The 14049-nt window shown below is 41.5% G+C and overlaps 1 protein-coding gene and 1 non-coding gene across 6 annotated transcripts in view; both read right to left on the reverse strand.

Annotated features, from left to right (window-relative positions):
• Positions 1-14049, reverse strand: part of arnt2 (aryl-hydrocarbon receptor nuclear translocator 2) — a 96123-nt gene that overhangs the window by 11116 nt on the left and 70958 nt on the right. For all 5 annotated transcript variants that reach the window (XM_019347253.2, XM_003450430.5, XM_019347349.2 and 2 more), the window contains 7 exons: positions 13797-13931; positions 12425-12499; positions 4914-5065; positions 2054-2126; positions 1462-1585; positions 684-786; positions 364-502 (listed from right to left, as the gene is read on the reverse strand). In XM_019347253.2, the coding sequence (XP_019202798.1) occupies positions 364-502; positions 684-786; positions 1462-1585; positions 2054-2126; positions 4914-5065; positions 12425-12499; positions 13797-13931 (801 nt within the window). The remainder of the gene's footprint in view (positions 1-363; positions 503-683; positions 787-1461; positions 1586-2053; positions 2127-4913; positions 5066-12424; positions 12500-13796; positions 13932-14049) is intronic.
• On the reverse strand, positions 6351-6436 carry trnay-gua (transfer RNA tyrosine (anticodon GUA)). The gene is given in 2 exon segments: positions 6351-6386; positions 6400-6436. It is a non-coding gene; the product is annotated as a tRNA-Tyr (tRNA).

A 14049-nucleotide genomic window follows, 5' to 3' on the forward strand; every position in this document is an offset into this window, starting at 1 on the left:
CAGGAGCAGCACAGGCAATCAGGGAAACCATGGAAACAGCTGACTTTATTTTAGGTATTTATTTAACTTGAGAAATAAAGTGTGTGTGTGTGTGTGTGTGTGTGTGTGTGTGTGTGTGTGTGTGTGTGTGTGCGCGCGCGCGCGTGCCTTCCATTCTACTGTTACAAACTCCAGGAACCACAAGTATCCATCAGTATAAGAGAGCAGCGTGCTCTATTAGGACAATACGGTACTATGAGGTCTTTAAAGTGAGGACATTCTGCCTGGTTTCTTAGAGGGAGTTCTTAAACTGAGAACGTTGTCTAGTTTAAGGGTTAGTATTTAGTTGTGAGTGTGTGTGTTACCTGTCCAAGTGTGTGTTACCTGTCCAGAGAAGGGGGGTCGGTTCCCTGACCACGCTACCTGGCCTGGATTAAGCTGTCTGGAGATCTGAGCTAGATTTTGATTGGCTGAACCTGATGGCTGGATGTCGTTCACACCAGGGACATGGATCACAGAAGAACTGCTTACACACACACACACACACACACACACACACACACACACACACACACACACACAAATGAAACAAAAAACAGGTAAGTTATACTCCACCTTTCTATGAAGGAACACAGTGAAATTAGAACCAGATGATGTTACCAGTGTTTCCAGTCCAAGCAACATCATGTACCATGAACATGTACCTGAAAGTTTTGCCTGAATGTCCCTGCTGAAAGGGAGAACTCTGGGAGTAGAGCTGCTGTCCTCCAGCTGTAGAGGAGGGAACCATCATCTTCTTATCTCCCGCTTCGCACACACACCATGGACCGAGAACAAAAACAATAGATGATTACACTGTGAAGTCATAATAATGGGTTTGCTAAGTATGATGAACCCTCTGCTCACACCTAACCTGTGTTCTGCACTTGCAAACTGTCTGCATGTCATTGCCATGGGGCCCTACATGTATTCAGTTAGTGATGCAGGGGAAAAATAAACAAACAAACACTGTGTCTCAATTTCATGGGTGTGTCCGTCTCCCATTAACAATAGCTTGAGTTTGTCACGCTGAGAGGCCAGTAGCTTTTTCTAGTTGTCTGTGCAGGTGATTTATCACTGTAACAAATAAGCTGTGTCCTACTGACCAGCAACAGAAATGTGGTCCAGTTTGTCTTGTTAAACAGCAGGTGTGTGTGCGTGTGCATGGATATTAACATCTTTGTGGGGACCTAAAACTTGGAAGTTTACTATCTTTGTGGGGACCAAAATCCCGGTCCCCATGAGTTTGAAGCCATTTTTGAGCCTCAAAATGTGGTTTTAGTGTCAGGGTTACAATTAGGTTAAGGTTAGTTTTAGGGTAAGGGTCAGGGTTAGGCATTCATTTTGGATGGTTAGGGTTAGGATAAGCAGCTAAGGAAAGCATTATGTCAATGAAATGTCCCCACAAGGATATAAATACGTGTGTGTGTGTGTGTGTCATACAGCCGGAGATGCTGGTGTACATCTCAGCAAAACGTGGATCTCTCTCCTGGGAGAACAGGCCTTCTGTCTTGTCGATGTTTTTCCCAGCCTCATGAACTCCACTGCCAACACTGGCCACAGGTACCTAAGGGTACATTTTCAAGTTTCAGGCATGATTTAACGGGAAAAAAATGCAGTAAACACATATCTCAGGCTGGATGCTGATTGGTTAACATGAAAAAATATATTAAAAAAAACAAAAACAGCAACCTAGACAAAATGAGGACAAGCTGCCAAGTCTTCTCTTATCAAACACTGCAAACATTTTAGAAAAAAAAGAACAACGTCAGCAACCATCTCAGTTTCCCTCATTCCTTTCAATGTGTCGAGCCCCTCAAAATGAAATGCAGTCATGTTTGTCACCTCACAAACAATGGAAACAGGAAGCCACAAATGTCCATGTCACCAGCAGCGAGGCACCTGGTACATGCCCATTAAAGATTATGTAAATCCTCTCATAAAAACCCCCAAAACAGGCAAAAACATCAAAATGTTTCAATAACTGGGTCTAATTACATCAGTTCGAATTCCAAATTCCAAAGAAGAGGGTTACCTGGGAAAGATCATAGGCAGTCAGTCCATCTCTCTGTTGAACCTCTAGCTCTGCCTGCTGCTGTTGTAGCTGCCTGCAAAGCACCACACAAGCACTATAGACACATGTTGTACTTGAATAAATATAAAGTAATTATTTTACATCAATTCTTAATTTAATATAATAAGTATTGAATGAAAAATAGAAATATTCATATAGAGTATAAAGTACAGGCACAGCCAAAGACTTCATATCAGTATTTTTAAGTTTTTCTGATTTTACGTCATTGACAAACATATTTCTCCTGAAGACTGAGATCCCTCGACTCAGCATCTTACTCTGTAGAAGAAGACATACAACATACAGGCGAGTCCACAGGCTGCCAGCAAAATGTTCAGTCAGGCAATGTGTGTGTCAACGCACAGCAGTGCAATTTACTCATAAGTACATTTTGCTGAAGAACATTGTGACTGAGTGATACATGGCAATTTCTTCGTGGCAGAATTCGTTAAATAATGATAGATGGATGCTTCCATTAGTCTCTGCTTTATGAAAGGAAAAGAGATAATCCATCCCAAAAATCAGACTTTATGAAAACAATCATCACAATTGACAAGTGACTGGCATGTGTAAAGAAAGTAGGATTATAAAAAGTGCTCTCTAGAGACGTTTATGTTTATCATCATTCAGTTTGCATTAGTTATATCCTCAGGTTAAGGGTTGCTGCACTGCAGCATTATTTGATTTCACTTCAGTCATAGAAAGCCTTAATAAACGCAGGAGTTACACTGGATCATCTCTACAGCAGAAAGAGGAAATATGAGCTGACAAGATGAGTAATAATCATTTCTTTTCACTCGATATGTCAAAAACAGTTTTTTTAAATGATTGTTAATATGTGCAAATAGACATTATTCATTTTCAAAAGAAAATTAGCATGTTTAGAAACGCAATGTTAAAAATTCCTTGTTCTGTTACTCTGTAATTAACACCCGTCTCGTTAGTTGTCAGAGACATTATGTCAGAAGGACATTGGTTTGGAGTAACATTGGCTGGTTGAGCATTTATTACATTTATGATAAGACAACATGCTGTCATGAGCTTGATTAATCTTATTTTACCTGTCAGCTCTACACCGAAAAGACAAACTAGTCTGAATATAACTGACAGCAACATGCACTCACTGACCCAGCCTGAGCTTAAATTAGACCAGTGCAAATAAATTAGATGAACAACACCGATCCATTGGTGCCGTTTTTATCTTCAAAAAAGAGAAGGAAGGGGAGTGTCTGGCAACACTGTTAATTCCATTCCTCCAAATTCCTGCACTGACGTAGACTGCCTGCAGAGTCAGCAGTGAAAAAACTAGCTAATAATTACCTAACGAGTCCACTATTTACTAATCTTAACAAAGGACTAGTACAGCAGAACCATACATAGGAGGGCAAAAAACAGACTGCTTGTTACAGTGAAGTGACCCTTAATTTTTTGAAGGAGCCAGACTTTCTTGCAATGTTTATAGTGATCTTGAGCAATAGTTCTCCAGGCTATCTGAATTTCTTTCAAGATTTTTCTTCGGGCAATGGCAGCTTTTTTTCACTCATGTTCAGATCGGACTAACTTTTGCGTATTTATTTCCCCTTTTGTGAATTCAAATTAAGGAATGAATGACAACTTAGAATTTAAAAGTGGTTCTTTGCTAACTTTAGGCTTTGTAACATTTAGCCTGTTGCAAAAACACATCATTTCTTCCCATTTCTTTAGTTGAACATCAAGAAGGTGATTCCCAAAGAGCTATTAGCCAAAAACATGTCATGTGTCAGCTAGCTATGCAGTGCGTCCTCCGAGAAATTTGAGTAACCTGTTCCAATGTGGGACAATAGAAAAAATGGCAGGCCTAAAACAGTATGTGAATGTCATGTCCTTAAAGAACAGGAAAATAAAATCCAGCAACAGGACCTTAGAGATGCATGTGGCCTTTCAGCTGATCCATCTACTGTTCACTGAATCATAAATTGTGTCAATGGAAAGGTGACTGTCAAGAAGCCATTCTTGACACTAGAGCCATCAGGAGGGGTCATTTTGACCCCATCTTGCAACAAGATGAGGTCAAAGTTGTATTAGCACCTTTAAAAACCCTCAAGGTTACATTAATAGTAATATCATTTCTTGAAAAAGTTCATTTGTTTAATCTGATTTGACATTGCTATTATATAGCCAGCAACCCGCCCAGTTCTCCACACATTCCTCACACACTCCCTCATTCTGACTCACTCTGATCAGTCTCAAAATTCCACCCGTGATCCATTAGCCCCTGCAGTAATTATTCATGTTTTATCTAACTACATATATTTATTTAGCAATCACATCTAGCTAGTTTTGGCTCCTTTTACACATATTTTGTGTCAAAATATGTGTAAACAATAATTGTTTTCAGGTAACCTGGGATGCTAGTTGTCTTACATTCATTTCTATGGGATCAAAAACGTCCTCTGCGGTTCCACGCATACATGGTCATAATCTCTTTTTCTTTATGCCACCCGTCAGGGAATTAAAATGACCCCTGTAGTGGGTCGTAAACATGGGCGGGGCTCCACAATGGTGCTAGGCATCTTGTCACAATTGATGAATGCAGAAAACTACCACCAGATTTTGATCTACCACGCAACGTCATCAGGCTTAGTGATGGCAGGACCCTGACATGAAGGCCACAGGCCGAAACACACGGGTCAAGTAATAAAGCTCTTCTTTTGCTACCAGTGTTGCTGGAACTTCAAACTCTTTATAGTTCTCCTTTTATCCCCCCACTGTAGCCATTTTGATTGATGGTCTTAATACATTTAAATTATTAGATAAATAGTGGAATACAGAAAGAACCTACTTCACATTAGTGTTGGTGCAGATGATGTACTCTATCTCGTCAGAGTATGGGTTCTGAAAGGTGAAACTGCTGGTTCGGATCAGCATCCACTCCCTGTTTTTCATCCGGAAACGATACATCACTGACAGGACCTGACCCTTCAATTTCACCACCTACAGAAGCAAGACAATCACAAATTAATACAGCATTGACCGTGTTTTATCAGGCAAGTTGGTGACAAGTGTGGCAGAAAATAAAAATAATATGACAACAGCTTCATTTGTGTTTCATCTTAGAACAATTCACTTTAAATTTGCAGTTGAGGGAGTGTGTGGAGTGAGGGAGTGTGAAACATTCAATTAGCCTTCCTGTTATCAAGCATGTAATTATACCATTTTAGCATGCCAGTCTTCACCAGGCCAAGAACAAAAGGGGGAACCTATTTATTCCATTTAAGTGCTGCAAGTTGTCAAGAAAATCAGTTTGATCTGGCAGGAGAATGTTAAAATGTATCATTTGCAGCTGTTTTAAAATGTCATTTAATAATACTGTTTTGAGTTGAGCTGTCATAGTGTAGTCACAGTAGTGCTTTCAGTATGTTCCCAAGTTTTCGTCCTCTGAGGAAATCACTCTGCCTATAGTCTGAATAATGAAAGCTCTCCAATTCTTCTCAATGTGAAATGCATCCAAGTTAACTTTGGGATGGAGGAAGGCCAGAGTAGCACAGGATTTGTTTCCACCCCCAACAGACATTGGGAGGAAAGAGGAGTGTTGTGGAAGTTTTCCACTTAAATAAAGCCTGCAGATGAGTGGTGAGCGGTAGCTAACATTCTTTAATCAAAGCACACAGAACAGAAAACCAAGCTTGTGGAGAGCCTGCATGACCACGGGGCAGGGTCAGCAGAGTCTCTCTGAGCCTAACATGGCTCTCAGTTAAATACCTTCTCCAGGAACAAAAGGCAGTACACAGCTGTTTCACACCTTAAGGTTCACACTCCCTTGCTACCTCCCAGAGTCCTTGAAGAGACAAAAGATTCCTTCCTGTGGAGTGGTCTGCTTCCCCCAACTTCCTAAATAGACCCCCACTATTTGTCTTACAGTATGGGTGTCAGACATGTTAAAATCCAGTGGCACCAAGGCATTATACAATAAAATAATGTGATTAGTACATAAGTAAAATCCAGCCATGAAAAACTCAGTGATATGTTGTTGCTTACTGGGGTGTCTCTATCAAAACAAATGCACCACATCACAAAGTGAAATAAATTACATAACCAAAAACAAATGTACCACATGGCTTTATCAAATGAATGAGATCAATCAATAAACCAGATACTCAAAATCAAATAAAGAAGTTAACAGATATCCCTCCCGCACCGTCCCGTCCCTCCTGCCTTTTTTATTAAGATAAGATAACCTTTATTAGTCCCACACGTGGGAAAATTGGTAAACATTCTCTCCTTCGAGCCGGATTCGAACCAGCGACCTAAGGATGCCTGAGAAACCACTACAGTCCTCCGCTCTACCAACTGAGCTATCAAAGGGAGCACATAGGGCACATAGAGAATTAAACTTTACTTCATGATGTAATTTTGTTTACACTGTGTGATCCAGTATCTCTTTGTCACAAAGCTGATTTTTAAACTTTGGTATGTAAACGCAGAAATAAAGTGGAGTGGTGTCTGCGGTAGAAAATATGGAAAAAGATTTTCTTCGATCTTTGGAGGTGATCGTTATTGATCTTGGAGTCCTCACCCAATAACTTTGAGCAAAAGGCACTTCTACCCCGTACTTCGATCATTTATTGAAGTACGTACATACGTACATCATAAGTACATATACTTATGATTTACCCTTTTATGTTTGCATGGTTTCATACATGAAAGTCACATTATGCAAACTGACAATTCTGTCTGATAACTTTAAGATAATTTGACCACAAAAACACCTGCCCAAATGCACAGTGTCTGAGGAGATACAGTGCAGCTGGTGACTGAGATAACAACACTGTCTGTGTGAGAAGGGAGGGAACAATTAAATTTTTTATCCATTTTGTTCTGCTTATTCGGGGCCGGTTTGTAGGCGCAGGGCCTAAGCAGAGAAGGCCAGACCTCCCTCTCCGTAGCCATCTCTTCTAGCTTGTCTGGGGGAACACCAAGGGGTTAACAGGCCAGCCAAGAGATATAGTCTGTCCTGCATGTCCTGGGTCTCATTTTTGCTGTTTGGCTGGACTACTCCAGTGCGAGCTGGAGGCCAGCACCTGATGAAACCAACAGAACCATATCAACTGCAAAAAACAGAGGTGAGACTGAGACCAACCAAGTGGAAGCCTTTCGCCACTTGGCTATGTCTAGAAATGCTGTCCGTAAAAATTATGAACAGAATTGGTGACAAATGGCAGCTTGGCGGAGTCCAACACCCAGTGGGAACGAGTCCGACTTATTGCTGGGAATGCGGACCAAGCTCTTGCAGAGGTTGTATAAGGGTTGATATACGGCTCATAGCAACGGGCCAGACATACTCCCGAAGCACCTCCCACAGAATACTTTGAGGGACACTGTAAAATGTCTTCTCCAAGTCCACAACATGCAGACTGGTTGGGGGACACTCCCATACAACCTCAAGTGCCGAGGAGCTGTTCCAGTGTTAAGCGATTTGGACAAAAAGTGCATTGTCCCTCCCGTATCTGAGGTTTGACTAACAGACAGACTCTACTTCCCAGCACCCAGCCATATACTTTCTCGGAGAGGCTGAGGAGTGTGGTCCCCCTCTAGTTGGAGCACACCCTCCGGTCCCTGTTCTTAAAGATAGGAACCATCACCCTGTTCTGCCAATCCAACGGTACCGCCCCAGATCTCCACAGGACATTGCAGAGGCGTGTCAACCAAGACAGCCCTACAACATGCAGTGCCTTTGGGAACTCAGGGTGAACCTCATCCACTCCATGGGCCCTGCCACCAAGGAGTTGTTTAACTGCCTCAGTGACCTCACCCCTAGTGATGGACAAGTCATCCCCCTCGTCCCCAGATTCTGCTTCCTCTATGGAAGACATGTCAGTGGGATTAAGGAGGTCCACTGCCTGACAATATCCTCAGTTGAGATGTGAAGTCTCCCAATAGGACGGCATAGTCCCCAGGTGGGGGACCCTCAAGCACCCCAATCCGGGACTGCAAGAAGACCGGGTACTCTGAACTGTCATTCAGCACATAAGCACAGGCAGCAGTCAGGGCCCGTTCCCCAACCTGAAGGTGCAGGTAAGAAACCCTATTGTCCACCAGGATAAATGCAAACATAAACATACAGGCAGGAAGCCGAGCAGATACCGAGACATGGACCCCAGCCCGCTGCCTCTCATCAAGGGCAACTCCAGACTTGGACAGATTCCAGCCGCTCTCCAGGAGACTCTATCCAGAACCGGGTTCCAGAGTCCAAGCTGTGTGTTGAGGTGAGCCAGACCTTATCTAGCCAGTACCTCTCAACCTAACCAACTAGCTCAGGCTCTTTCCCACTACAGAGGTGACAATTTATGTCCTAATCACTTGTCTCGGTAGCTGGGGATCAGTTCGCCAGGGTCTCCGCCATTGCCAAGCACATGGCACACACTGCACAGACTCCTACAGCGCCTCCAGCTAAGGCCTGGCTCCAGGGCAGGGCAGCAGAATTGTTCCCTTGAGTTTTCCACTCATAGTGGTCTTCTGAATCACTCTTTGTCTTGTCCCTCAGCAAGGACCAATTTGCCATGGGAGACCCTGCCAGGGGACAAAAGCCCCCCCCCAACAACATAGCCGCTAGGATCCCTGGTACACGCAATTCTTAGAGGGGTAATTAAGTTTATCACAAAAGATTTTGTACAAACAGTACAAACTCATAATATAATCATAGTTTGGAAGTTTGCTGAAAATGAAGGATCTTAACCCTGTTGGAGGTATTGTTAGTGGTTTTTCTTAGTATCCAAATCCATGCGTCCAAGCATGTGGAATGTTTCCTCTGCATCCATCCACAAATGCGCCCCATAGTAGAGATCGGTAGTTGGAAAACTTACAGTTTGATGTTTTCTGAATTTATGTGAACTATGCACCAATGGGTTAGGCCTAGAACTCTGTTAGGGGCAAAGGTTTTATTCACCAAGTCAAGTTATGATATTCCACTAGGGTATGTAACCTTTCAGAAAATTAAAGTTAAGCCCCTACATCAGGGGTCACCAACACGGTGCCCGCGAGCACCAGGTCGCCCGCAAGGACCACATGAGTCGCCCGCGGGCCTGTTCTAAAAATAGCTCACCATAACAACTTACCAGTAAGCTGCATCAATTTTTATTTTTTCTTGCTATTTTTTTAATCACAATTGCATTGGTGTTAATTTGTTAGAGATAATATATATATATATATATATATATAAAAATGTTTATTATTAAATATTAGATCAGCGCTAGCTGGTCTCCACGGAAACAGTTGCCGTGAAGACCAGCAAAGGCAAAGGTGAGGAGATGAGGAAAACATGGCGGAAAAAAGGAAGAAAACATATAATTTTCACAGTGAGTGGGAGGAAGAGTTCTTTTTTACCACTGTGAAAAATTCATGCGTGTGTCTCATTTGCGGGGCAACTGTGGCAACGGCAAAGCGGCACAACGTGGAGAGACATTTCCGAACGTGTCACACAAGCTATCATGCTAACTACCCAAAGGGCAGCACACTGCGAGCGGAAAAGGCCCGCGAGTTAAAGGCAGGTTTGAGCAAACAGCAGTCTTTTTTCACGAGACCGGTGAAAAACTCCCAAAAAGCAACCGAAGCCTCATTTAGAGCTACACATTTCATGATTATGAAAAAGAAGGCATTTTTAGACGGGGAGGTTTTCAAAGAAGCAATGATGTTAATTGCAAAAACTGTGTTTAAAGACGAGAAATATGGAAACGATGTAATCTCTACTCTCTCCGATGTCCAGCTGGGGGCAACTACAATTGTTAGAAGAGTGTCGGCTATGTCCGGGAACTTGGCCGATCAGTTGGATCAGGATCTGGCAAAGTGCAGTTGGTTTAGCATCCAGTGTGACGAGTCCGTGGACAGCAGCAGTACAGCACAACTGATGGTCTTTATCCGGATGGTATTTGATGGTTTCTCCACAAAAGAAGAACTTCTGACACTACTGCCGCTAAAGACAACTATGAAGGGAGTTGACATCTATAACGCGGTGAAGGAGTTTTTCGCGAAGAAAAAGGTACCGTTGGAAAAGCTGGTATCAGTGACTACCGACGGGGCTCCTGCTATGATCGGCCGACATACGGGATTCATCGCTCACTGTAAAGGTGACACAGAGTTCCCAAACTTCATGCATTACCACTGCATCATTCACCAGCAGGCGTTATGCGCAAAGGTGATCGGCTTCGAGCACGTCATGACTCCTGTCATGAAGATCATAAACAGCATCCGCTCCAGAGCTAAACAGCACAGAACATTCAATGTGCTATTGGAGGAGCTGTCAGCTGAATATGGTGACCTGCTACTACATACGGAAATCCGATGGCTCAGCAGGGGACGGATTTTGCTTTGTTTGTTGTCACTTTTGGGTGAAATCAAGGAGTTCATGCAATCCAAAGGGGAAGACACATCTCTGCTGGAGGACACTGAGTGGACACTTGACCTTGCATTTTTAACAGACATTACTGGGAAACTGAACCATTTGAACTGTGAGCTGCTGGCAAAGGTAAGACTGTTGCTGACATGATAAGTGCTTTAAATGGATTTAAAGCCCAGATGAGCATTTTCTCTGTGCATTTACAGAGAAAAAAGGTGCTGCACTTTCCCTCTGTGCAGATGGTGCTGAAAGACAATGCTTCTGCATCTGAGACTTTTGACAAAGTTGCAGAAAAGTACACTCAAGTCATAAACCGACTTGGTCAAGAGTTTGAGAACAGGTTTTGTGACCTTGATCAGCTTGAGCCATGTGTATCATTTGTTTCCAATCCCTTCATGAATGTGGACACAACATGCATTGCTGAGCAACTAAGTTCAATGTTCAGCTTGGATGCTGGACAGGTGGAAATTGAAATTGTAACATTGCAAAATGACGTCCACCTCAAAGCCTATCAGGGTGCACCAAACTTTTGGTGCCTTGTTGACACAGAAAGGTACAGTGGTGTATGCACAGCAGCTATGAAGGTTGCCAGCCTGTTTGGTTGAACCTATCTTTGTGAATCAGCCTTTTCTGACATGAACTTCATCAAGAACAAACACAGAACACGCCTCTCTGATGCACATCTGCAAGACTCACTCAGAGTTGCAGTGTCAAGTTATACCCCAGATTACAACACACTGGTGAACAGCATGCAATGCCAGGTTTCCCACTAACAGACAAAGAAAGCCATATTAGATGTTCTCAGTGGCAACATAACAGTGTCATGTCTTAGTTGAATTTAATTATTGAAAAACAAATGTGTTTGTTAAGTGTAACATGTGACGATTTGCTTTAAAATGCTGCCAATTTGGTGAAAAGTTCTGTAAAATTTGAAAGTTGATTTTTTGTATGTTACATACATACCAAAATAATGTATGTAACAGTGCATGATTTGTTAAAATTTGTTAGTGGTAAGTGAAAATGTTGTAGAAGTGATCACTTCAAAATGTAAATACTTGCAGAGATCTATAGAAATAAAGCGTTGCATATTGATATTTATCTGTTTCCCACCTTGTTTCCTACTTGCATTCTTTATAATTATGGTGAAAAATAATTAACATAATTAGTGTCTTTACATAGATGAATATCATTAATTATTAATGATAACACATAATTAAGTTAAATTGAGGAAATTTGTTATTTGAGAAGTGTGTGTCAAACTGGTAACCCTTCACATTAATCAGTACCCAAGAAGTAGCTCTCACTTTCAAAAAGGTTGGTGACCCCTGCCCTACATGATCACAATCAGTTTTACTCGTGACTGAGAGAAATTAAAAAGTGGTAGACATAAGCACAGTACACAATCAGTAAACCCAATCATTCAACCATAAAGATGTCTGCTGAGAGACAGCTTATGGAACACTGTGTCTGTAAAAGAGTTGTTGATGTATTTTGTCTTTGTGTGTTACTGGATTTCTCTTCCCCCCATTACTTATCTTAGACTGATCAAGCCTGACCTTTCCTGATCAAGTGTTCGCTATTGTACTTGTGACACTGATCAGTAACTAAACACCACAACTGCTGTGTTTCATTGTTTGAGCTAAGCTCAAAGGAAACAGGAACACATGGAAAAATCCACAGCAGATGAAAAAAACTACCTGTTCGTCCAGGAATAAAACATGTTGGATGACTGATGCTGACCGGAAAGAGCTTCATGAATATGATCAATGGATGGATGAGCCTCTAATGACTGTTTCAAAGTAATATCCAAATTTTCTCTATAAATGTATTCAGCTGTGTTTATATCCTCCCTGCCAGCCCAGTTAATCTGATGTAAAAGCTTCTTCTGCTGATGGTGAATGAGTACAGAAAGACGTAACAGAAGTGTTAAGTTTAAGGAAAAAGCTATAGTGCAGTCTTACCTGCTGAAAACTTTCTCTCAGGTGGCTCTGGTCTTCGGGATGGCAGAACTCCAGAATATCTTTCCCCAGCAGGTCCTGAAGGACAAGACAACAGTCAGTTGCTGGGAGCTTATTCTTACTTTATCAATTATACCAAATTAATTCGGAGTGTATGCATTTCTTTTCCTGGCAGATATTATAGCTGTAATTATATTTGAATAAAGTGACTAAAATTAGGTTTTTGCAATAAAAGAAAAAATATCAACAACAATATAACAGTTATAACAGAGTTCGATGACCTTCAACAAACAGGATGTGTTTTTGTATCCTAATATAACAAACAGATGACTGAATCATATTTCTTAAGTCAGTCAGGAGAAGCAGTCAATAAAGTCAAATGCTGAATGACCACAGGAATGTGTTTTCACATACAAGTAGAGTTAACAATTGTTTTTCAGTCTGCTTGTGTTCATTCTGAGTTCAGATGATAATAAGAATACAGTGTGACGAATTTTTGGGTTACCTCACCTTTTTTTTTAAACCTCTAGCAGTTCACCACTTACCTTTGTACCATTTCAAGCTATTCATTGGACCTGAATGATTTGAATTGCAATAAATAGTTGAGAAAATTTGGGTGTTTTAAAACTTTTGACCAGTGTATATATATTTATATTATTATTTTGCACAAATGTAATGTCACTGATATGCTGCTTAGAGTCAAAGAGAATTGATAAGAAAACTGATAAGGAATTGAACTGATAACTTGATAAATGGAACTGGAATATCTAAATTCTGTTCAATTCCCATCCCTACATATCTGAGATTTTAAAAAATCCTGTAGCCACCTACGCCTTGTATTTCCTGGGACATGTGTGCAAAGGGCTATACGGGCTAGCAAGTCGCCGTGAAATGAACATAAATTCTCTGTGTTCTCCCTTAGTCCAGAACACGACATCTTCTTCCTGTTTGTACTTTTGTAAAACAAGTCTCAAGTGTTGTGCTGGGTCACTCATCAATCATCCATCCATTTATTTTCTTAACCGCTCATCTTCTTCGGTGACATGGCAGGGCTGGAGAATATCCCTGATGTCACTAGGTGAGAAGCAGGGTACATCTTCCAGTTCATCCACAAGGCGAACAAAGACAGACAACTGCGTACGCTTAGATTCATACATAGGCAATCTCCCTAATTTAAAATAATCAATGAACTTAACAAGGATGCCTTTGGACTGTGGGAGGACTGTGAATGAAAGTTAAAATCTAATGGTCACTGTTGGTGACTTACTATGCATTATTTTGCATTATTTTACACTGCATAAAACACATTAACAACATGATAACGCAAACTGTCGTCTTTATAAGTTTTCATGACTTTCATAGTACAAAGTCTGACCTGAGGCTGATAACCAATGACACTGATGCAGCGTGGGTCCACAAAAGTGATGACACCATCAGAGTTGTGACGTGACAGGAACTCTGTAGGAACTGACAGGCCATTCATATCCATTGAGACTGGAGAGCTGGTCACCTGAGGAAGCCACACACACACATTTAACGCCATTTAGGTGTATGAAGAAGAGATTCAAGAAGGTTAATGGGGGGTTATTACACCCTTCTATTTGGTGAGCTGACTGCCAAAAGTGGTA

This window comes from Oreochromis niloticus, linkage group LG1 (assembly GCF_001858045.2).
Source record: "Oreochromis niloticus isolate F11D_XX linkage group LG1, O_niloticus_UMD_NMBU, whole genome shotgun sequence".
In the NCBI taxonomy this organism is placed as follows: Eukaryota; Metazoa; Chordata; class Actinopteri; order Cichliformes; family Cichlidae; genus Oreochromis; species Oreochromis niloticus.